Here is a 24,709-nt window from a genome sequence, read left to right as displayed (position 1 = left end):
GGTTTTTTAATAGTGTGCTAAATGTCCTGTGCAATCTGTTTATTGAGTTCTGGATACCTCTGAATCTGACCCTTCTGTTGTTACCTTTTGCCTGACTGAATAGTTTGTATTACATAATATAGTCTTTGATCTGCAGACTTGCCTTTGTGTTTTTTGTGAACTTCATCTTTTTTGTTTGCTTTTCTGCACTCTTAAATATGTTTACATAAATATGCTATATAATGCAAATTAAGCCATTCAGTGAAATGACGTATTCTGTTATTAACTCTTGAAGAAATAACTTTAATAGATCCTGATAACTTCGTTGAGTTGAAATTAGTATTTCACTACCCTACAGGGAGTGAATGGAAATGTGAAATTTTCTTTTAAATTATGAATGAGGTTGAAATACTTTTTTTCTGCTGTCTGTTCTTGTAGACTGTGACTTATGTACTATACTATATGCTAACTACTATTGAAACCAACAGAGAATGATATCTAGATCCAGTAGGTAACCGATTTCTGCCATCTTTAAGCTTTAAGCCCCTTTTGGTATAGGCTATGGGCAGCAAAAAATCAAACTGTATGCATCTTTTTATCCACTTTTGAAAGCTAGCTAACATAACTTCAGAATGCTTCTGTACCTCATGTACACCTGGCCTCAAAATTCCTGGAAGATCAGCACCCTTGAGGTGATTGACAGAAGCCTGGAGGTCTCCCACGGAGAATCTTAGCGTAGGCTCACTTAAACTGAGAGGATTTAGTTCAAGGGCCTCATTGATTCTGTACATACAGGTAGAAATACTGTTTCCTGAATAAGGAAGTCAGAAACTTTTGAATTAGTATATTAAAATCACCCAAGTTTCCAGTAATCCAGTATGGATCAGAACTAACTTAAAGTAGTAGTAGTATCATTATTTTTTTAAAAAATCTATCCCACAGTAAAACTTCAAGACTGTAATCCTGTTTTATGAAGTCCGTAGTTCATGATGAATGGGGAAGGGCAACACTTGTAGCCTGTGTTGGACTTGGTGGTGGAAAGGGGTAGGATTTTCCTCTGACACAGTAATTAGGGCTAATCTTTCTTTAGAGATCTTTAGCAGCAGCCACTGCTCATGTTGTAAATGCTACCGACTAGAGACGGGAGAAAAACAAAAGCAAACAAAACCAACCAAACAAAACCAATCCATCTCCTGCCCCCAAACAACTTTGTTTTCTTGGTTATTACTATGCACAACTGATGAAGTGGCTCATTTACTGTTTTGTTTGGTCTATACAGTTCATTCCTGATCTGAAACGGAGCTTAGAGGAACCTGAAATCACTTTTTGAGGCCCCATGTCCATCTGTTTTCATTGCAGTGCCTCACAACTTCCCTAGAGAAGGGTCTGAAAGCAGAAATTTGGGTCTGTTTGGAAAACAATACCTACCAGCTATCACTACTTAATTTTCTTTTTGACCACAATATTAAAGTCTTAAATGTTTCTCAAGAGCTTTCCAAAGCTGTGCACAGTGACATGTTTATTCAGTTGCTTTTAATTTTTGTCCATTTCTGTAATGAGTGAGACACAGTAGGAATGTTTGGAATGCTTACTAGATAGATGCTCAAATTGAAGCTATACAGCTTGGCAGAAATGCCACATGGAGAAATAAAACAAAAATAAGGCTTTGCTCCTATTATAACTCTTAATTTCTTAGAATGCCTCTCTCTAGAGCCTAGGCTGCATATAGAAATGGGAATCTGTTCAGCTAACAGAGCATTTGCTCTAGTACAAGAGAATCACAGAATGGTTTGGGTTGAAAGGGACCTTAAAGATCATCTAATTCCAATCCCCTGCCATACCCCATGCCCCATCCAGCCTGGCCTTGAACACCTCCAGGGATGGGGCATCCACAGCTTCTCTAGGCAACCTGTGCTATTGCCTCACCACCTTCTGAGTGAAGAATTTCTTCCTAATACCTAATCTAAACCTTCCCTCTTTTAGTTAAAGCCATTCCACCTTGTCCCATCACTGCACTACCTGACTATGAGTCCTTCCTCAGCTCTCCTGTAGCCCCCTTTAGGTACTGGGTGAACACTGTAAGGTCTCCCCAGAGCCTTCTCTTCTCCAGGCTGAACAACCCCAACTCCTTCAGCCTGTCTTCATAGGAGAGATGCTCCAACCCCTTGACCATCTTTGTGGCCCTCCTCTGGACTCATTCTAATACACCCATGTCCTTGTGCTGTCTGTTTCTATAAGGATACCAAACTATTTTCTGCTTTTCAATTTCCTTGCTTATTCTCCCTGACCATTCCAGTTTGAACAGAGTACAAAGGAAGGAAGCCTCCAAAGTGCTTTATGTTTGCATAAGCTTCATTAAAATCGGTGACTTGAGCAGTATTCCAGTGGGGGAGAGAGAGCAGGAGAACTGCTATTTTCTATTTGGTTTGACAGCAGCTAGCTGGGCATGTGCTAGGTATGTCACAGGCTAGCACAACATCCAGCCTCTTCCGTGAGGCAGAACTCCTCGAGATGTAAGTGAGGGGAATTTGGATTTCTGTTGGAGGTGTATGAAGGCAGGTTGTCCTTACACGTGAGGACCAGGTGATGGACAGATGGATGTGTTATGAGAAAACTGGTAATGGGACGGCTCTAGTGAGAGATGCAAGAGGTGTAACTTTTTGTATATGACCCCTTGATTTTATTGGCTCCGCTGCTCATAAGTCTGCTATGGTTGAGAAATCCCAGATTCTGTCCATACTGAAAACAGATCAACTAAGGATGCTACGGCATAAGCAATTACTTTGATTGCACAAGGTAATTATGCTCTTAAATCCACAAATGCCTCATTCTAGATTCAGTACTTTATTTATACAAACAATCTTCTAGCTTGTCTGTGAAATCAAAGCATTGCCTTAGTCAGTCTTTTCTGCTTGTGTAAGCTAAAGAAAGATGTAGGGGAATAAACTGAATGAACACCTTATGTTGAGGAAACACACTTTTTGAGGGAGCAGTTAGAGGTCTTTCTGCTATGGTTAGTCGTTTACAGAAAAAGAAATTCACTAAAATGTCATGAATAGGGTTTAGCAACAACAGGAAGCTTTAGAGTATTAGCTTGGTTTAAAAATACCTGTTTTTTAACAACAGGTTTTACCATGATAAGTCTAAAATGTATGTGATGCATGCAGTCGCATGCTTTGTACGTGGTCTGTCTTAGTATCATTGTAGAGGTTTTCACTACAGATTAGTCTTTTTAAAGAAATCTAAGAAATCTAAGGCTAGGTTATGTGCTAGCAAGATTTGTAATTTTCATGTTTCCACTTTTATTTAACATAAGTTATTGTAAACAAAAGATTGTCTTCCATTTTTTTGGTTTGTGTGACTTCTAAAAACACATGTAATATTTTTAGGTTGATAAAAGAAGCTGGTAAACAAGATCCAGAACTGGCTTACATCAGTAGCAATTTTATAACTGGACATGGCATTGGCAAGAATCAGCCTCGTAACAAGCAGATGGAAGTAGAATTCAGAAAACAGGAAGAGGTAACTTCAAGAAAAATAATTGAAACTAGCAGTACCTTCAGAACTTTTTTTTTTTTTTTTTAACAGAGTCTGGGCACAGTCACTGGAAGTTCAGGGAATACCCATGGTTTAACAAGTATGCATACTAATTTGAAATACAGATGTTTTTCATAAAAATAACAGATGTTTAGATAAATTGCTATGTCACATTGTACAAACAAATTAAAACTTCATGTAAAATTATGCTCCTGTCTTGTGAGATCATCAGTCATCTAATTGTTCTCCGTTGGGTTAATAGTGGTACAGTAATACTGTATAGAAAGTCAAGGTTCCTGGCATTTTTAACAATTATTAAGTTGCTTTTATGTTTATTTTTGCTGAAAGTGAGTTTTGTAAATCTCTAAGTTACATAAACATAGAACTCCATGATTTTGACCTCACATGCATGTAAAGTATTTTGAAGACAAATGCATTCCTCCCCCATACCCCAGCTGGGTTGTCAACTTTCTAGCTTTTGTGATGATGTTGTCATCTGGTATCCTTCTGAAATCATTGTGTACTTGTATAAATTTGGCCTTTTATATGGTGAGGAGAAAATAATGTTAAATAAAGAACGTTAACTTAAATGCACAGTAAAAAAAAAAAAAAGAACTTAATGTAGTAAAACTGAAGTGTAGAAGATCAGGAGTTGAATAGTGAATGTATTTAAAAGAAAAAATGTCGTCTTATAAAAGTAATTAAGCTAATCATGCCTAATAAATCTGATTAAAAACAAACACACATACACACACATTTATATAAGAATAAACTTACATGCATGAAAGGGGTGCAAAAAGACACATCTGTCATACAGAACATAAAGCCTTTAAAAATGTCATAAACTAGTATGGGTTTAGTCCACTAATGAAAGTTAGCTGATCATATGCCACATGTACAAAAACTTGAAATCAGTGAATGTTGTTGGCACCTATTCAATAACAAATTTAAAACATAAACTTTTCATTTTGGGGGGGGATCTTCTTTCTTTATTAACATGGTACAATCTGTATATTTTACTTTTTAGGTTTTTTAAAATATTTGTTTCTTTTCTAGAATTTCTAATATAACGGCACAACTGCTAATGTTCTGGAAAATATTTTTTATGCTTCTTCTGACCCTTCCTTTTTCCACCTCAAAAAAAAAAATCCTTAATGTTTACTAAACAGTATAAATATGAGAAGTACCAACTCTAGAATGAGGCTTTTTTGCCCCCAAAGAGGATGTTTCAACCTTAGAAATAGCTGATTGAAAAAAAAAAAAATGTTCTCCTGAAGGCAGCATTTTGTTATGCTCTATTTAAAAATAAATTAAAAAAAAAAAAAATAGGTGGGTTCTTCTGTTGCTAGTGGCTGCAGTATCTCATTAGACTTGCATGATTTCAGATATATATCAGATATAATTCCTAGAAGTCTGACTATTCTTACAAAATGGTCTTGCTGTGTTTCTGAAAGTACTTTTTATAGTGGCTTTGTATCTGCATACTTAGCCAAATTTTTGGAATGTCTGATCAGTTCTCCTTGATTGTACTAGCTTTTGAGGAAATGGGTGATGCAGTCAAGTGTCAGATTAATCTCTCAAATTCATCTTCATTACTTTTGCAGGTTCTTAGAAAATTTCGAGCACATGAGACCAACCTACTTATTGCTACTAGTATTGTAGAAGAGGGTGTTGACATACCAAAATGCAACTTGGTGGTGCGTTTTGATTTGCCCACAGAATACCGTTCCTATGTGCAGTCAAAAGGAAGAGCTAGAGCACCAATTTCCAATTACATAATGTTAGCAGATACAGACAAAATTAAAAGTTTTGAAGAAGATCTTAAGACATACAAAGCAATTGAGAAGGTATGTGGCCAGAGGAATGTGCCTGTTTTTGTTAAATTTATCATAGCATGTTGTAAAGGAAACATCTCTCATCATATTGTGTTCTTGAAACGTTAAGATCCTGAGAAACAAATGCTCAAAATCTGTTGATGCTGGCGAAACCGAAACTGAACCCATTGTTGATGATGATGATGTATTTCCACCCTACGTGTTGAGGCCAGATGAGAACAGTCCAAGAGTTACTATTAACACTGCAATTGGACACATAAATAGGTAGGAGGCATGTTCGCTTTTACTTTTTGTCTGTGAATAAAAAGCTTGTAAGTTTGTCTTGGAACATGGGAGCATAGGCTGGGGCATTGTACCTATTTCCTCTTGGGAATGTTGAACAGGGTCTTCTCTTCGAAAGAAAGTGATCACGCTGGTTTGAAGGGATAGTTCGCTTTCTGTCTCTTTATCCTACAGAGGTTCTAGCTCTGATATAATAAATGTAATAATAGATTCCTTTGTAATTAAAACCATTCTGTAATTTAAAGCTGTCCTGAAAACTTAATTTCAAACTAGATAGAGGTCCTTTTTTTTCCCTCCTCTTACCAAGCTAGATTTAAAAATAGATAAGTAGCATGTTAAAACTGTAGTAAAATCTTCCAATTCTGATATTCACATTTGCCAGATCAATGTGTTGCTGTTGTTTTTGTTGTTGTATTCAAAAACAAAAACATAGTAAGCTGAACATAATACCATTCCACAAGACAGGATAATATGCTTCCAAGGGAACAAGCTGATTCCATCTTTGTAAAGTCATGGCAGTTAGAGAAGGTCCTCAGAGACAGGAAAAGGTGAATGTTGTGACCCTCTTCCAAAAAGGCAAAGACGACGAGCCAGAGAGGTACAAACTGCTCAACTTTCCCGTAGTCATATGGATCAAGTCCTTGTAGAATGTGTTCCTAGATGTGTAAAGAAAAGGTGGTTTGCAATAGCCCACAGTGTCATCAAGGGCAGTTTTTGCCCTTGAACCGACCCTGTTGTCTTCTGTGTTGAAAAGTTTGACTCTATGAACAAGGGAAGAGCAGCGAACATCATTTACTTCACTTAAGTAAAGCTTTCGATGGAATTGCCATAGCACATCAGTAGCCATATTTGTGAGATGTAGACCATTTGGGTGGGACGGCCTGGCAAATAAAACATGGCAAAGCAGTCAGATTCACAGAGTGTAGTGGTAAATGACTCAAAGGCTAGCTGGCATCTGGTTTTGTGTGTCATTATTCATGGGCCATTAGCAGATCAGATGCAGGTCAATTCATTGACCTGGTAGTATAGAATGCATCCTGCCTTTGACACCTATTTAGGAGGCAGGGGACATAACTACAGCAGAGGAAGGGCTACCGTTTGGAGGGGAAACTTGTCAAAGTGGAGAAACAGGACACCAGTGAACCCTAGAGACCAACCCTAGGTGGTCTCCTATTTGGCAGTTAGTTGAACATTAGTCGTGCATGTCCCTTTGCAGTGCTTAGTATATCATGAAATGATGTTATGTAGTGTTTATGCCAGTAAGGCAAGAGTCCATTGAAATGTCTTTAGGTTTCAATCTGCAAGTTCTGATGATCTGAAAAATCTCTTGTCAATTTAGGTACTGCGCTAGATTACCAAGTGATCCATTTACACACCTAGCTCCCAAGTGTAAAACCCGAGAACTACCTGATCATACATTTTACTCTACTCTCTACCTGCCAATCAACTCACCTCTTCGAGCTTCCATTGTTGTAGGTATTTGGGGAAGGAAAAGCATGGAAATAAATGAATATGTTGGTATAGATGTGTGCATGCCTCTTTTAGATTATTTTCAATGTTGTTAATGAAAATCACATGATTTTTCTCTTCCTGTATTGTGCTCTGTAACTGTATTTAAATGTGTCTATTTGCGTTACCTGTTTTCCAGCAGTTACTGTTTTTTCCATGGGCAAAAATACTTAGATATCGTTTCCAACGCTTTGAGGTTTTTTTGCATGTTTATATATCGGTCAAAGGAACATGTACTTTATTGTTTTTGATCAATAATAGTTTTCAGTTCGAAAGCTTGTAATTTTGGTTTCCATAGAAAATGAGTGTAAGTATCCTCATGAAACTTTCATTGGTGTAATATTTTATTAAGCTTTGCTTGTCTAATATTTTTATGTTAAATTAAACTAATCGTTTCTAACATATAATAAATAATGTGCTAATCAACTGAAGTATTTAAGAAATATTTATGTTTGTAGGGTCCTCCAATGAGTTGTGCAAGATTGGCTGAGAGAGTTGTAGCTCTTATTTGCTGTGAAAAACTGCACAAAATTGGTAAGAATTTGAAAAGCAATGTCTCTTTGGTAAAGAGTTTTTTGATAATTAAAGATTGAAGAAGGTGCGACTGTTATGCATATATATGGATTTTTGATGTATCCATCTACTGTAACTTCCTTTCTCTTGCCTTGCTTTATGATGTCGTTATGTAGTCAATAATTTAGCATACACCTTTTAAGCTAAAGTCATTTTCCAGGGAAATTTTCTTATTTAACATATTCTATTGCAAATGCAATAGTAATAAGACACAGACAATTTTTTACATCGAATATACTTAAGGTAAAGGGGAAAATAATCTTATTCCCTAGAAAGTGTTGGTTATAGATCAGGAACTACATACCACGGCCAAAAAATAATTTCATGTTTTTTAAAATGAATCTTAACAAAGAAATATTTAAAATATAGAGAAATTAGAAAATATTAAAATTTATTGTATTTACTGCATTGTAAGTCATTGTCCAGAAATAAGACACTGCAGGATTATTTTAGTTGTCTCTAGTAATGACGCATATTCTTAGAGAATGTTTTAAAGAGAATTCCATGTTATCAGCGCTTTGAATGCGATACAGAAATATTTATATTTCATTTAAACAACAAGTTTGGCTTTTATATGTTGTCCATCTGATGAATTACACCTTTTGATCACTGAATTCAAAGCAATAAATTTGTCCAAGAATAACATTTTGATGGCTAAACTCGGTATTGAGGCCGTGCGATCAACAGTAGTATTTCGCTTTTTAGAATGATACAGGAACATAAATGTTCTCTCTTTCTTAGCATAACTCCATGTGAATTAAAATTTCTGATAACTAAGTATTTTAAATTCATAAAACGTTACTATAAATAAGTACTTAATAATTTAACGTTTTTCGCTCCTTCCCCAAAGATAGACTTTTGGAGCCTTGCATTAGTGTATTTAAAAAAATGATTTGAGGTGTTTTCCTGAGCAACACATTTGCACAGTACTTGAAGAGACCAAGGCTTGATTGTTCTTAATGCTATTTCTTTGTAATCTTTCACAATACTCAGGTGAACTGGATGATCATTTGATGCCAGTTGGGAAAGAAACGGTTAAATATGAGGAAGAGCTTGATTTACATGATGAAGAAGAAACCAGTGTTCCAGGAAGGCCAGGCTCTACAAAAAGAAGACAGTGCTATCCTAAAGCTGTTAGTACACTCAGTGCTGTCCACATCTCCAATCTAATGTGTTATGTACTGATCAGAATACAAAATTGCTAACTCACAATGCTTACCTGATAGGAATCTTTTACAATTTAATTTAATCTTGAAATATTTTGCAGTTTTAGCTGTATGGAAACTTGCACTATTACCTTATTATTACAAAAGAACTTATGGGAGAGGATGCTATGGAAGCACGCCTGTAATTGAAAGAATGTACATTTTCTGTAAAGCTAGTTGACTGTATTTTCCTAGTATAGTGATAACTAGGAGATAAAATTATACAATTATCTTGCATTGGTAATTTGTAAAAATTTAAGTTCTTTGGTAAATGTATTAGAGCAATGGAAGAATTATTGCCTTTCTGGAAAAGATAATTTAAGATGGATGGGGATGTCCAGGAGGCCAAAATATATCTGCCAGGCACTCAAAATTATCTGCAAGGCACTAATTAAATGCAGAAATTGCTCTTTTACACACTGGTTTTTTTTAGATGCTTGGTTTGGTGACTTTTGTGGTTGAGCGAGGAATTTGGTAATTTTTTGTTTAACGTAGAGTATCAAATAATATACTTCTAATATTTTTATTTAAAAAATAGAAGCTTTAAATATTAAACTTATTATAATGAAAGGGTTAGCTAAGATAACTGATAGTTGTTTCATTAAGTAGCTTATCCATAGATCTTTTACAACAGGTTTCAGTCATATAAGGTTGTAATATTGGACTTATTAGATGTTATTTGTGGAGATTTTTTTTTTTTTTTTTTTTTTGTAATAATAAGAGGAAATGTAAGAAAGAAGTTTTGTGACTGCTCAGGAACCTTCCTTCTTCCCCTGCAGTTGTTATGGGTTCTGTCTAAGGTCCTTTGAATTAACTTGTAATTTGTTCAGAAAAAATCATTGAGAATAGATTGCTGATAATTGCATTTCATGAAGAAGCCTGTAGCCTTTGGTCACATCTGGGAATGTCTGCATGAATACTCAGAGCGGTAGGGTACAGTGCTGTGTTCATGTACAGCCTCAGTTATGGTGATACCCCTTAAGGAATTCCATTCTTGGCATCCTCCACAGGCTCCAATTTTATTAGTAGTTTAAATAATTAGTTATTAGGAAAACCAAGGAAAGGATACTGTGACATCATAAAGAATATCATGGAGGGAGAGTCAGATGAGAAAAACTTTTTCTTGCAAGACTTGACAAACTTAACCAGCTTGGATCTTTGATGTGTTTTGTGGTGCTTCTTGTCACCGCAAGTGCCTTTTTCAGTCCTCTTACTTGTCTATTCATTTTTTTGAATTGGGGCTACTTGTAAAATGCATGATATTATTATTCATTTGGAGGAGTTGATTTGTCAAGTGATGTATCGTTCTTTCTCGGTTATTTTTTTAATACAAAATCCAAGAATATTTTCCCTTGCTTTTGTCCCAGCTTTTCACATCTGGAAAAGAAGCTTTGGCAAATGTTTAAGGTCTACAAGGTCCTCTTGGGCTTAATATAGTTATTAAACTTATGAGTAATTTTCCATTAAGCCAAAGCTGTAGTTTTGCTGCAGTATAACTTTAAAATTCACAACTACATGTATTGCAGTTTATTTTTAGATAAACAGAAGGATCACTTTCTGAGACCTATAAAGTAGTGAACTCCTACCAAACATAAAGCATGGTTTCTTAGGGTCTGTGAGAAATATGAACAGCAGAGTTAAAAATGCTTCTGGCTGTTGAAAGTATTCAAATCTACAAGCTAGAATTGTTACTGGAAAACTTTTATACTGTAATGCCTGCCTGGGCAACAGGGGCAATGTATATAATTTTGTTTGTGTTTATCCCTAATGGGGAAAAAAATGACGTTTTGAAACTGTTTTTCTGGGGAAAATGATCTGTGTTATAAAACTGTAAAGTCAGCCAAGCTTATATGAAAGCTGAATTACTGAAGTGTAGGGTTTTTAATTTGTTTTATTTGTCCAAAGATCTAGGACATAAAGGGTGTTCCAGAGATACTGGCTAAACATGGTAATTGGCATCAAAACTTCACTTTTATTAATAGTGAGGTTAAGTCTATGTTCTACAATTAGACTTGTGTTTCTAACACAGGGTGGATACAGTGAAAAGTTAGGTATGTAATAGAATTTGCCTTACCAAATAGGAAGATCTGGAGCACTGCAGGAGTTCGTGACTCCCAGGTCAATCTGGTGACCAAATGTCGTTGCTTAACAAAGCAAAAGTCTAAATTAATTTTCTTATTGCTCATTTTTAGCAATACTTTTTCCAATTACATGCACGAAGCTTGTTCAAAGAGTAATGTTTAGGTGAATTTTCCTAACTTAATCATGTTAATATTGTGTTCTTTTTTGATTTTTAGATTCCAGAATGTTTGAGAGATAGTTATCCCAAACCCGAGCAGCCCTGTTACCTGTATGTGATAGGAATGGTGTTAACTACTCCATTGCCTGATGAGCTCAACTTCAGGAGACGAAAGCTATATCCTCCTGAGGATACAACAAGATGTTTTGGCATATTGACAGCCAAACCTATACCTCAGGTAATGAATCTAGCTCCTTTCCTTCATCTACATGCTTCACAACCTCTAGTTTTCCAGACTGAAGAGTTGGAAATGACCATGAGAGGCAAGAGGCATCTGGATAATGCCATTAATAATATGCTTTAACTTTTGGTTAGCCCTAAAGTGGTTAGGCACTTGGACTTGATGATCTGTGTGGGTCCCTTCCAACTGTTCTGTTTTATAACTGCTGCTTGTATCAAGCAACCTCTGGAAAATAAGCAGTAATATATCTAGTCCAGTCACCACTTTATTAATAGAACAAGCTGTTCTATTGCAGCCACTTTCATTTTACAATTTTATTTTTTATTATTTTCCAGTGGCAAATTCAAAATGTTCCTCCTTTTTTGTATGAAGTATGATAGGAATGGAGTTTCAGCTAGAGAGATGGCCTGCAGCACTAACTTATCTAGAGGAAAGCTATGATAACAAGTCCTTTCAGCATTCACAGTCTGCTACAGCACAAAAAATAGGCTGTGTTAATAGAAATTGGCACAAAGCCCTAAATGATAGTTACATCTGGGAGGAATTGTGTGGTGAGAATGCAAATGAAATAATTCAGTGACTGTGCCCTTGCCTAAAGTGAATACTCAATTTCCATCTTGGCTTAAAAATATCTTTTGTGACAAGGGTAACAAACTCCTAGCAGATTATAGTCAAAGGAAAACTATGTTGTAGACCTTTCTACAGAGGTTTTAATCCAAGCACATGAATGGGATTCCTGTGATTAAATATGAGAATCTTTTAGCAGAAGCATAGTAGAAGTGAGTACTGAAGTTTACTTAACTATCACTGCTAAAACCAGCATGCTCCATTAGCAGTTCCTATCATCAAAGTTCTGCAGGAAAAGTAATATTGGTCTTATAGATTGGAAAGCCTAGGACCAAAGTTTTGAAAAGAGGCCTTAAAGAGTGTAGTTCTAAAAATGTTCAGCATGGAGAGACTGTCTGCATGATCATACAAATCCAAATCAAAAGTGCCTTCTGATCGCATGTTTTCACCTGAATTCTAAGAAATGTGGTAATACTTAACACACCCAGTTACTTTGTAATTTATATTTTAATCAAAATTGAGATGAAGGAACCAGTAGCTTTCATATTCTGCCAGATAATGAAAACATTTTATATCAATTGGCTTTTTGGAAGTAAAAAGTGCTTGTGTGTTTCTTTTTTAAAGCTAGAGAATCATTTATCCATTGATCAAAAATAAGTAGTATTCACTTAAAGACTCATACAGACCTGTAATATCATTGTGTGAAACTTTCTAAGGAGATGGAAACAACACACTTCAGTGCATAATTAGGTGATTTTTTGCACATTTTCCTGGATATCATATACAAAATAAATTTTTAAAAATGCAGCATACATAAAGACAACTTGGTTTTCAGATTGGGTGCTTATTTTGAAATACCATACATTTCCAGTATTTCCTTTTACACCTACTTTCACTTTACTTCAGCTGCTTTGAGGCATTATGTTAAAGCAAAAACACACTCAGTCCTCAGAAACATGTAGTAGTCATGGAATGTAGTCACGTCAGATGTCCTGCTGTTTGATCTTTATTAGCTACTTCATATTAAGATTCAGTAATGGTGCTCCTTTGAAGATTAGCCCTGCTGCTTCTGTTTGGCAGTTGAGTTGCAACTGAAGAGTTATACGTGGCTCCAAACTGTGAGGCATTTTAAAGTATTTACACTGTCGAGGTGGTTCATGTGATAGCTGAAGTACTCTGTTTAACTCTCCTGGTCCTGCACAGTTCCACTGGACTAGCAGATCTGTGAGGGCTTCCTTGGCTAACCAATGTCCAAGTCTAAATTACCTGATACAGAGATCCTGCATGGTTTTTGTCAGATATGGAAAATAGTGACCAGCAGTTTCAGCCACAAATGAAGTGCAGTTCATTGTAGAATCCGCTGATTGGTGGTTTTTATGGTGTTTTTTGAGAGCAGGGTCAGTTTGTTGCAAGTACTACTTCTGACACAAATGTTAAGGTAGGAAAGTGGCAGGAGAATGCCAACTGACAGAGGAGTACCTGTGGAGTAATTTCATACTCTTTGAGGAGGCTGGGACATCAGCTGGTTTAGTGTGTAGTCTGCCCTCAGCCTTGAAAGGGGCATGAGTTAGCACAAGTGCTTGAAATATGACTTGTTTCAAACAGCTGAGAGGCTTTATTTTTTTTAATCACTTAAATTGATTTCAGTACCATTTTTATTAACAAAATATTAGTACCAGTCTTTGCATAATTACCATTATCTGAACTAAGCAACTGGTACTCTGTAGAGGAATCCTATTCTGAATTTTTCTTTTTTTTGTTGTTGTTGTTTCATATTTAGATTCCTCACTTTCCTGTGTATACTCGCTCTGGAGAGGTTACAATATCTATTGAGCTTAAGAAATCTGGTTTTACTCTGTCTCTGCAAATGCTTGAGCTGATAACACGACTCCACCAGTACATTTTTTCACATATTCTTCGTCTTGAGAAACCTGCACTAGAGTTCAAACCCACAGAAGCTGATTCAGCCTATTGTGTTCTACCTCTTAATGTTGGTAAGAATGGAGTGTTTTCTTTTTTAATATTCACTTTTAATTCTTTAACACACTTGTTAATGTTTGTTAAATTTCAGGGGTTAGCTGTAGAAATAATATCATATGTGGTAGTATGGAATTTTATTAAGTTATAATTTTTATTACTTCACAATTCAAATTACTTTTAACTTAGCGATGTGACTTGATTTATAGTAGATTTCAGCTGACTTTGTAAGGGTCTAAAATCATATATATGTCTCCTTTGAAATCTCTTGGGGATGGATAAGTAAAATAAAAATAATCAAATATGTGTACAGAATAAGAAAAAAAGGTGTTGTAATTTACAACTTGCCAGAAAAGTTCCTCCTGGAAAACTCTCCCCTGAATAACTGAGTTATGCATTTTCCTTTTTGAAGTTGATGACTCCAGCACTTTGGACATTGACTTTAAGTTTATGGAAGACATTGAAAAGTCTGAAGCGCGTACAGGCATTCCCAGTACACAATATACAAAAGAAATGCCTTTCATTTTCAAGTTAGAAGATTACCAGGATGCAGTTATCATTCCACGGTGAGAATCAAGTATTTCTCTTATTTGGACATTCTTCAAAATAGGCGTGATTGTGAATAAGATATGGAAAAAAGATTTCCTGGGAGCTTCCTTAACCAGCATTTTCTTCAATGAAGAATTTCAGAAAGTCTGGGGATAAGGTTTTCTTGAATTTCTCTTTGGAAGAAAGCTAAAAATACTCATTAATAATATATTAATTTTATTTAGAGATGACAATTTAGGTATTTGAATAGAAGCTTAGTGATAGATGAAGTAGATCAAAGTACAAAATAAGCTAATAAGCAAACCTAAACATCAAATGTATCTTGTACAGTTACTTTATCCAAAGTGTTCTATGTTATTTGGTCCCCTAGTGATTTCATGTAGGAAAAAATTCCTTCCTGAACACAGATCAAGTGCTGTACCAGTCAACAAATTACAAAGTAAAAGAGAGATTTCAGTATGATTACACATACTAACTAGGCACTGCCCTGTATAGTCTCTACTTATGACTGTTCCGGTACTTTAAAAGAACAGTTATGGGTTACTAGTTTAAGCAACAGCTTAAACTGGCTCAGCCATGTTTCAAAGAGAGAAGGGGTATGTCTTCAGAGCCTCAGGGTTAAGAGAAGCCTTGATCCATAGAGTTAAGGCAGTATAGATTTGTAGGTAAGCATAGTAAGTAAACTGCAGTCAGGTCCTTGTGAGGCTACCTAGGAAACCAGGTATGTAAAGACTCCTTTAAAAAGTCTGAATTTCTGATGTTAGGATTTAATTAGATTTCCTGTTTTCTTTGTTGTCATTGTTGTTTAATTATTATTTTCTTGTATGTGTTTATCACATAGAATCAATAGCATCACTAAATTTAACAAAGGTGTTGCAGCATTCTGGCTTTAGTTTTCTAACATCTTACTTCTGTTAAAAGAGCCACGCTGTCCTTGAAAGGCTTGTGAATTGACCATATTAAGTATTTGAATTTTTGCATTTTACTTTTAGTTGGAGGATGACTTAGTTAAAATACCAGCTTAGATTTGAGGTAGTACAATGTTTGTATGAGGTAGAACTCCAGTTCTACTGATCTCAGCACAAAAAGGAGATCAGATTTAAAAAGCCAAGTTATCAAGTTCAATTGTTAGGTATTTGGAATTAAGAAATTATAATTTGTAGTATTACTTTTGAGATTGTTATCTATATATTGGATTTTGAAGACACAAATCCCCCATTTAATTTAAACATTTATACAGAGGAAATTAAGAGTAAAGCAAATCTATAATATCTTTATTTATCACAGAATCACAGAATCGTCTAGGTTGGAAGAGACCTCCAAGATCATCTAGTCCAACCTCTGTCCTAACACTAACAAGTCCTACACTAAACCATATCACTAAGGGCTACATCTAAACGTCTTTTAAAGACCTCCAGGGATGGTGACTCAGCCACCTCCCTGGGCAGTCCATTCCAATGCCTAACAACCCTTTCAGTAAAGAAGTTCTTCCTAATATCCAACCTAAACCTCCCCTGGTGCAACTTTAGCCCATTCCCCCTTGTCCTGTCACCAGGCACGTGGGAGAATAGACCAACCCCCACCTCTCTACAGCCTCCTTTAAGGTACCTGTAGAGAGCGATGAGGTCTCCCCTGAGCCTCCTCTTCTCCAGGCTAAACAACCCCAGCTCCCTCAGCCGCTCCTCGTAAGACTTGTTCTCCAGACCCCTCACCAGCTTCATTGCCCTTCTCTGGACTCTCTCGAGCACCTCCATGTCCTTCTTGTAGCGAGGGGCCCAAAACTGAACACAGTACTCAAGGTGCGGCCTCACCAGAGCCAAGTACAGGGGGACAATCACCTCCTTAGACCTGCTGGCCACACTGCTTCTTATGCAGGCCAGGATGCTGTTGGCCTTCTTGGCCACCTGAGCACACTGCTGTCTCATATTCAGCTGCCTGTCAACCAGTACTCCCAGGTCCTTCTCTGCCAGGCAGCTTTCCAGCCAGTCATCTCCCAGCCTGTAGTGCTGCTTGGGGTTGTTATGCCCCAGGTGCAGGACCCGGCACTTGGCCTTGTTGAACTTCATGTAGCTGACCTCAGCCCATCGGTCCAGCCTATCCAGATCCTCCTGCAGAGCCTTCCTTCCCTCGAGCAGATTGACACACGCACCTAACTTGGTGTCATCTGCAAACTTATTGAGGGTGCACTCGATCCCCTCATCCAGGTCATCGATAAAGATATTGAAGAGGACCGGCCCCAGCACTGAGCCCTGGGGGACTCCACTAGTAACCGGCCTCCAACTGGATTTGGCTCCATTCACCACAACTCTTTGGGCCCGGCCATCCAGCCAGTTTTTAACCCAACAAAGCGTACGCCAGTCCAAGCCACGAGCAGCCAGTTTCTCGAGGAGAATGTTGTGGGAAACGGTGTCAAAAGCCTTACTGAAGTCAAGGTAGACCACATCCACAGCCTTCCCCTCATCCACCAAGCGCGTCACTTGGTCATAGAAGGAGATCAGGTTCGTCAAGCAGGACCTACCTTTCATAAACCCATGCTGACTGGGCCTGATCACCTGGTTGCCCTGCAAGTGCCGCATGATGACACTCAAGATAATCTGCTCCATGAGCTTCCCTGGCACTGAGGTCAAGCTAACAGGCCTATAGTTCCTCGGGTTTACCCTCCGACCCTTCTTGTAGATGGGCGTCACATTTGCTAGTCGCCAGTCGACTGGGACCTCCCCTGATAGCCAGGACTGCCGATAAATAATGGAAAGCGGCTTGGCCAGCTCCTCCGCCAGTTCGCTCAGTACCCTCGGGTGGATCCCATCCGGCCCCATCAACTTGCGTACGTCCAAGTGTCGTGGCAGGTCGCCAACCATTTCCTCATGGATAGTGAGGGCCACATCCTGCTCCCCATCCCCTTCCACCAGCTCAGGGTACCAGGTATCCAGAGAACAACCGGTCTTGCCGCTAAAGACTGAGGCAAAGAAAGCATTGAGCACCTCAGCCTTTTCCTCATCTTTTGTAACTAAGTTTCCCCCCGCATCCAGTAAAGGATGGAGATTCTCCTTAGTCCTCCTTTTTGTGTTGATGTATTTGTAAAAACGTTTTTTGTTATCTTTAACGGCAGTAGCCAGATTGAGCTCCAGATGAGCTTTGGCCTTTCTGATTTTGTCCCTGCACAGCCTCGCAACATCCTCTTGAGTAGCCCGCCCTCTTTTCCAAAGATTATAAACCCTCCTTTTTCTCCTAAGCTCGAGCCACAACTCTCTGCTCAGCCAGGCTGGTCTAGTTCCGCGTCGGCTCGTCTTTGGGCACGTGGGGACAGACCGCTCCTGAGCCATTAAGATTTCCTTCTTAAGGAGTGCCCAGCCTTCCTGGACTCCTTTGCCCTTCAGAACCTCCTCCCAAGGGACTCTGCCAACCGGTGTCCTGAACAGCTCAAAGTCAGCCCTCCGGAAGTCCAAGACAGCGGTTTTACTGGTCCCTTTCCTGACTTCGCCAAGAATAGAGAACTGAACCATTTCGTGGTCACTCTGCCCAAGACAGCTCTCGACCACCACATCTCCCACCAGTCCGTCACTGTTTGTGAACAGAAGGTCTAGCGGGGCACCTCCCCTGGTAGGCTCTCTAACCAGCTGCGTCAGGAAGCTATCTTCCACGCTCTCCAGAAACCTCCTAGACTGCTTTCTCTGGGCTGTGTTGTGCTTCCAGGATATGTCTGGGAAGTTGAAGTCCCCCACGAGAACAAGCGCTGATGATTTCGCGGCTTCTGCCAGCTGCCTGTAGAACTCCTCATCAGTCTCCTCATCCTGGTTCGGTGGTCTATAACAGACCCGCACCAGGATGCTTGCCTTGTTGGCCTTCCCTCTGATCGTAACCCATAGGGACTCAACCTTATCATTCCCAGCCTCAAGTTCCTCAACATCTAAACACTCTCTAATATAGAGAGCCACACCACCACCCCTTCTGTGCTGCCTGTCCCTTCTGAAGAGCCTATAGCCAGACATTGCAGCACTCCAGTCATGAGAGTGGTCCCACCACGTTTCCGTGATATTCTTCTCATTTAGTATTTGATTTGGCTAAATTAGTGGTTTGGGGAGGGGGAGGCTTTAAGTGAGTTGTTTAATAGTTTATCACCTGACCACATTAGAACATGAAGTTAGCACAAGCTTTACTTTAAAGATATAATATATGTTGAATTTTTCTTTTAGGTATCGAAATTTTGATCAGCCTCATCGATTCTATGTAGCTGATGTATACACTGATCTTACTCCACTCAGTAAATTCCCTTCCCCTGAATATGAAACTTTTGCTGAATATTATAAAACAAAATATAATCTTGACCTGACCAATCTTAACCAGCCACTGCTGGATGTGGACCACACATCTTCAAGGTAACAACAGTCATATTTCTGTTTGATGTTTGTAGTTTGAGAACAAAGTACTGTTTTTTTTTTTTTTTTTTTTTTTTCTCCATGTGATATTGCTAAGGGCTTGTGTTTTCCAAAGTACTGATTTTTTTTTCCTGAGGGGTACCTAGCTTATGTTATACCAACTGTAGCTTGAATCCATTTCTTTTTTCCAGAAGTGGCTGTGCTGTCACTTCACAGTACAATAAGGGTGAATACTGAATAAGTCATCACTTTGGAAAATTTAGGCCAGTAAGTTCTATTCATTAATTATGTACTTATATTAAACTTTTCACATGTATTTTAGACTTAATCTTTTGACTCCTCGCCATTTGAATCAGAAGGGAAAAGCACTTCCACTGAGCAGTGCTGAGAAGAGGAAAGCAAAATGGGAAAGTCTGCAGAATAAGCAGGTAAAATACAAATATTTCATTAAAGTTGCCTCTCCGTTAACAGTGGTTTGATAACTAATTTTACAAGTAAAATTCTTTTCTTCTTGCTTCCCCAGATACTGGTTCCAGAGCTCTGTGCTATACATCCTATTCCAGCATCACTGTGGAGAAAAGCAGTTTGCCTCCCCAGCATACTTTATCGCCTACACTGCCTTTTGACAGCAGAGGAACTAAGAGCTCAAACAGCCACTGATGCTGGTGTAGGGGTTAAATCACTTCCTGCAGATTTCAGGTATGTATTTTTTCATTATGTTTAATAACTGACCTCATTGAAAACAAGGCAAAAAATTAGTTGTTATGAGAATTTAAATTTGATACCCTTTGTTTAACTCATGTCACTTTTCAGTCAAAATGGTAGTTAAGAAACACTTGATTGCGAATGGTGAAGTTAGATGCTGCAGACACTTTTTACAGAAAAGCATTGCTTTCTTAAACAGGTGCATGTAGTCGTCTTGTCATAATATTTTTTTCTTAATAAAGCCAGAGTGTTATCCTTACAGATACCCCAACTTGGACTTCGGATGGAAAAAGTCTATTGACAGCAAATCCTTCATCTCTATACCTAGCTCCTCTTTGGTAGAGAATGAAAATTACTGTAAGCACAGCACAATTGTAGTCCCTGAAAATGCTGCACATCAAGGTGCTAATAGAACCTCTTCTGCAGAAAAACATGACCAAATGTCTGTGAGTTACAGAACACTGCTCGATGAGTCACCCAGTAAACTCCAAATTGATGTCTCGGCAGAACTTGCAGCAATTAATGGTGTTTCTTATAATAAAAATCTTGCCAATGGCAATTGTGATTTAGTTAACAGAGACTTTTGCCAAGGAAATCAGCTGAATTACTGCAGGCAGGAAATTCCTGTACAACCAACTACCTCATATCCCATTCAGAATTTATACAGCAGTGAGAACCAGCCCAAGCCCAGCAATGAATGTACTCTACTGAGTAATAAATACCTTGATGGAAATGCTAACAGATCTACCTCAGATGGATGCCCCAAAATGGCAGTGACCACCAGTACTTCAACAGCTCTTAATCTTTCAAAAGACAGAGTGGATTCTGAAAAGAACCCTTCCAGTGGGTACTCCTCAAAAACTCTTGGTCCTAATCCTGGTCTCATTCTTCAAGCTTTGACTCTTTCAAATGCTAGTGATGGATTTAATCTGGAGCGGCTAGAAATGCTTGGTGATTCATTTTTAAAGCATGCCATCACTACATACTTGTTTTGCACTTACCCTGATGCACATGAGGGACGGCTGTCATACATGAGAAGCAAAAAAGTAAGTAGTAACAATCCAATGATATTACATAGAAGGCATGTATATTTATATTATATATATAGTATATATAATATTAAATTTATATATAGAAAAAGTATATATGTGTGTGTTTCTGTGCGTATCTATATTTGTGTATATAAATGCAAGTTGAAGGAATTAATGTTACCATAGCTGTAATTGATTGAAACTGTTTTTTATGGTTCATTTCTAAATCTAAACCAGCTGGTTACCAGCCTAAGAAAGAATAGGACCGAATCAAACTAAAAGTTCTGGGTTAGTGAGAACACATTTGGTGGACCAAACATTAGACTTGCTTTGAGTAGAAACTCTTAATGGGAGTACTTGAATGAAGAAGGATCAAGAGTTAGCAGCACAGAGCATCTGGTTGTAGCTTTATTGACCTTTTTCTCTTTGTTTCTTCATTGAGTTACTTTCCAAGAAAGCTTTCTGCATAATCTTACAAGAATACGTAAAATTAAACAAAAACAAATCTTACAGAACTGTTGAATCAAAACTTATAGAAGTATTCTAACGTAAATGTAAACAGTAGTGAGCAGTCTTCACTTTACTATTACTGTTTTAGAATTCTGGAATAATCGATTGTAAAAATGCTTTTTTTTTTCATCCTAATGTGATAATTTGAATGAAATGCTAAGTATTTGATTGTCTACTTCTAATAAAAGGCATCACAGAGGATTAAATGTTTAAATGTAGTTTAGTCTTGGAAAGTAAAGAAGGCTAAATAATTTGCACAGTTCAAATAAAAGTGATTGAATATTCACGTTCAAATTTCAAGACTTTAAAAAGAAATATGGAAAGTGTGTTTAAAATGAGAAATGAAGACCAGAAGTTGGTAGTTCAAAAGGAAAAAGATATTTGTGTATGTGACTGGGCTTTTTCCCTTCTATTTATATTATTTAAAAGAATCTGAATCTTTCAAAAATAACATCTGGATTATGACTTAATAAGATTTGTTTTACGGAACTGTGTTAACACTTTCTATTGCCAAGGTTTAAGTCAGTCTATTCACAATAGTAATCATTTTTCATTCCAAATCTAGTTTAAATGTTGATTGTTAATACAGGTAATTAATGATAGTTGTCCAAGTCATATTTACTATTATTCTAAAATGAGCAGTAATTTTGTTTTTAAAGAGAATTCAAACTGTCAGATTTCTTTAACTGAAATTGTTGCACCTAATATATTTGTCTTTAAATTAATAATATTTGCTGTGCTGTAAATTGGTTAAGAAGGCTGAACACCCTTTAGAGAATTAGAGGAAGTGCCTAATGATACAAAATCTGGCTTGACCATGTAAAATTGTTTTACTCTTTTATATTTTATCATTTTCTCTTATAAATGTATGTCCAGAGATTTATCAGAATATTTTTCCTGAAGGTCAGCAACTGTAACTTGTATCGCCTTGGAAAAAAGAAGGGACTGCCTAGTCGTATGGTGGTGTCGATTTTTGATCCCCCCGTCAATTGGCTTCCTCCTGGTTACATAGTGAACCAGGACAAGAGCAACACTGATAAATGGGAGAAAGATGACGTGGTAAGACTTTCTTTAACTATGTTGAAAAATAATCATCTTTATGCATCAGGATAATGTAACGACTGTGGTCTATATTCTTTCGCTCCTACATCTTCCACTCCGTCAGGTATTTTGCTACATTTTCAAATAAATAAAATCAGTACCATTGTTTCATTTCTGTCAAAAACTTCATAACTTAAGGAAAATGAGGAGCGGACTGATCCCAATTAGAAACCAAACTAAGGAAATTGGTTGAACATCATCCAATAAAGAATGTGTATATTAACAGAAAAGCAGGAAAGACAAACTTTTTTCCATGTAACGTGCTGTCATGAGTTTGCCAGGTTTGAAATTTCTCTTGGAAATTTTAAATTGAATTATCATTATTGTTTTTGCTGTAATAGTTATAAAGAAGGCCTTTTTATGTATGTCTGCTTTTTGAGTTTACCTTTACAGAACGTATGAAAAGGAGTTGCCATTTTTCATAGTGCTTTGGCAGAATAAAGTTTGCAGCTGGCTTGAAAAAATATTGGTTGCTGTTAGCTACAAAGCAGGGATGATCAAGAGCTACTTCTCATCCAAAATAAAATGCTGGGGTAGACACCCTTACTGTCCATTGCCAAAAGCTTTGGAATGGCAAATCTTAATGAGGAACTACGACAATTATTTTCTGACTAAACTCCCTGTATGCTGAGATTAAAAGTGGGTGTTTAAGAAATATCACTGATTACAGCAGTGAGTAACTTAATTTTTAAATGTTTGAGAATAGTTTGTAGGTTAGGGGCAGTGGGAGGATTTGCTCTTTTCTCCCATTCAAAGACCACCCTCAGATTGTAGAACCACCAGAGGGCACATGAGAGGGCTGATAGGTAGTTGTGCTGCGCAAATAAATGTTTATTGCAGAATAAAATAACCTGATTATTGTGGTTCTGTATTGTGCCAAGATTTCATTTCAAAGAGACTTACTGTTCTACTTTTCTCAAAATAAAATAGTGCATGTGGGACAGGCGCTAATCATTACTTTTAAAACCTTTCACTTCTCCATAACTTTTCAGTGGCCTTTTCCTCTTTGCTAGTTAGTCACTGTTTATTTGTAAATAAAATATTAAATTTCAGACCAAAATACAGTGATACAACTAAGTAGTAGGTTGTGGGTTGTTTTTTTTTTGTGCCAAGTGGCAACTAGATGTTTTGCAACCTCAGATTTAAATTTCATTCTTTATCCATGGAGTCATGGTCTATGACTGGAGCTAGAAATCTCCTATCATTATAAGAGATTATTACTAAAACATCCTAGTCAAATGTTAGTATTTTTTGTGTTATCAAGCATTAAGATCTTCCCTGTCCTAGATTGGTCTGTTCATTTTATCAAATACCTCTTTTCCAAAAACCATGAAAAAAACACATGATGTAATTATCTTCAGCTTGGAAGTGGCCATAACTTCTTCAAAATGAAGCAGATGATCTTTAAGAAAAACTCATCTCCTCTGGAGTTAATTTTGGATTATTACGTGAAGTGCTGTTCAATTATGAAAAAACTCAACTCTCCGAATTGTTTCCTGGCTCGTTTAGCTACTGAGCATTCTCACCACTTAGATTTCTCATTTTCATATCTTTTTAATACTAGAAGTGATGTGCAGACAATGTTAGGGTAGGTTACTGAGATGTCCTGTTTCTTAAAAATTAATTGTAATTAACTTGTGAGTGAAAATGTAGTAATTTATCAAATTTAAAATCTTTGCAAAAACAGTCAGTGGAGTCTTCCAAATTAACACATCTCATTCAGGGAGTGTATTTTTATTTTAGTGACAGATGGGACAGGTGTTGAGTGATAAGAAAAAAAATCAGCACTAGCTCGAGTTGGGACTGGTTAAATACACTTCTCTTGAACATTGTGCTGCTACTGCTGTCCAAAATAACTTCTTGAATCAAACTTTGTAGTTTGGTACTGAACAATTAAAGTTAATGAAATCCCTGCTTTGTGTGTGTGAAACGGGTAGTTACAGCAGCAGAAATTTTTGGCAAATATATCCGAACTATCAATTTCTACAGGAAACATTTTTCCTCTCAGTCTTTACTAAACCTGACAGCCTGCTCCGTTGTGATGAAGGTCACCATCCATTTGATCAGCGGGTGGGTTCAAGGGCTGCTAGTGCACCTTACGGCTGCCACCCATCCACCCCTCTAAGGAGTGGTGCGTTTGGCCCAAAGGGAGGTGTCCCCAGCGTTAGCATCTGGTTCACAGATTCACAGAATTAGATAGCTGAGACTCCGGTACAGCATACATAGATTGAGGGCAGATAGAGGCTGTTTCACTTGATTCAAAATGGTGTTGGCTTTCAGGACCCAATCCAGAAAAGCACTTTGAATCTGATCTTGCTCCTATCAAATTCAGTGGCAGAATTCCCATTGACATCAATGATGCTGGGTTGAGCCTGTGAATAGTCCTTTTGATGTAAGGAAGACTACTTGTGCATTTAGCTAATATGTTTAAGTGCTTTCCTGGATTGGGGCCATAGCAAATTGTACAGCATTGTATAGCCTGGGCATATCTGT

General features: G+C 37.4%; 1 protein-coding gene across 8 annotated transcripts in view; it reads left to right on the top strand.

Annotated features, from left to right (window-relative positions):
• The window catches only part of DICER1 (dicer 1, ribonuclease III), a 73,170-nt gene that overhangs the window by 36,345 nt on the left and 12,116 nt on the right, over positions 1-24,709 (top strand). For 7 of the 8 annotated variants that reach the window (XM_080594905.1, XM_080594902.1, XM_080594901.1 and 4 more), the window contains 14 exons: positions 3,369-3,501; positions 5,121-5,363; positions 5,461-5,615; positions 6,973-7,105; positions 7,601-7,676; positions 8,709-8,848; positions 11,218-11,397; positions 13,748-13,961; positions 14,357-14,510; positions 18,687-18,869; positions 19,192-19,297; positions 19,393-19,568; positions 19,837-20,620; positions 22,019-22,174. In XM_080594905.1, the coding sequence (XP_080451031.1) occupies positions 3,369-3,501; positions 5,121-5,363; positions 5,461-5,615; positions 6,973-7,105; positions 7,601-7,676; positions 8,709-8,848; positions 11,218-11,397; positions 13,748-13,961; positions 14,357-14,510; positions 18,687-18,869; positions 19,192-19,297; positions 19,393-19,568; positions 19,837-20,620; positions 22,019-22,174 (2,833 nt within the window). Of the gene's footprint in view, positions 1-3,368; positions 3,502-5,120; positions 5,364-5,460; positions 5,616-6,094; positions 6,232-6,972; positions 7,106-7,600; positions 7,677-8,708; positions 8,849-11,217; positions 11,398-13,747; positions 13,962-14,356; positions 14,511-18,686; positions 18,870-19,191; positions 19,298-19,392; positions 19,569-19,836; positions 20,621-22,018; positions 22,175-24,709 lie in introns of those variants that run through there. The other variant, XM_080594907.1, reaches the window with a different exon arrangement.

This window comes from Anser brachyrhynchus (assembly GCF_964034855.1).
Source record: "Anser brachyrhynchus genome assembly, chromosome: 5".
Classification (NCBI taxonomy): Eukaryota; Metazoa; Chordata; class Aves; order Anseriformes; family Anatidae; genus Anser; species Anser brachyrhynchus.
Note: the sequence above shows the minus strand (reverse complement) of the source record. Positions and strands in the feature narration are given on the sequence as shown.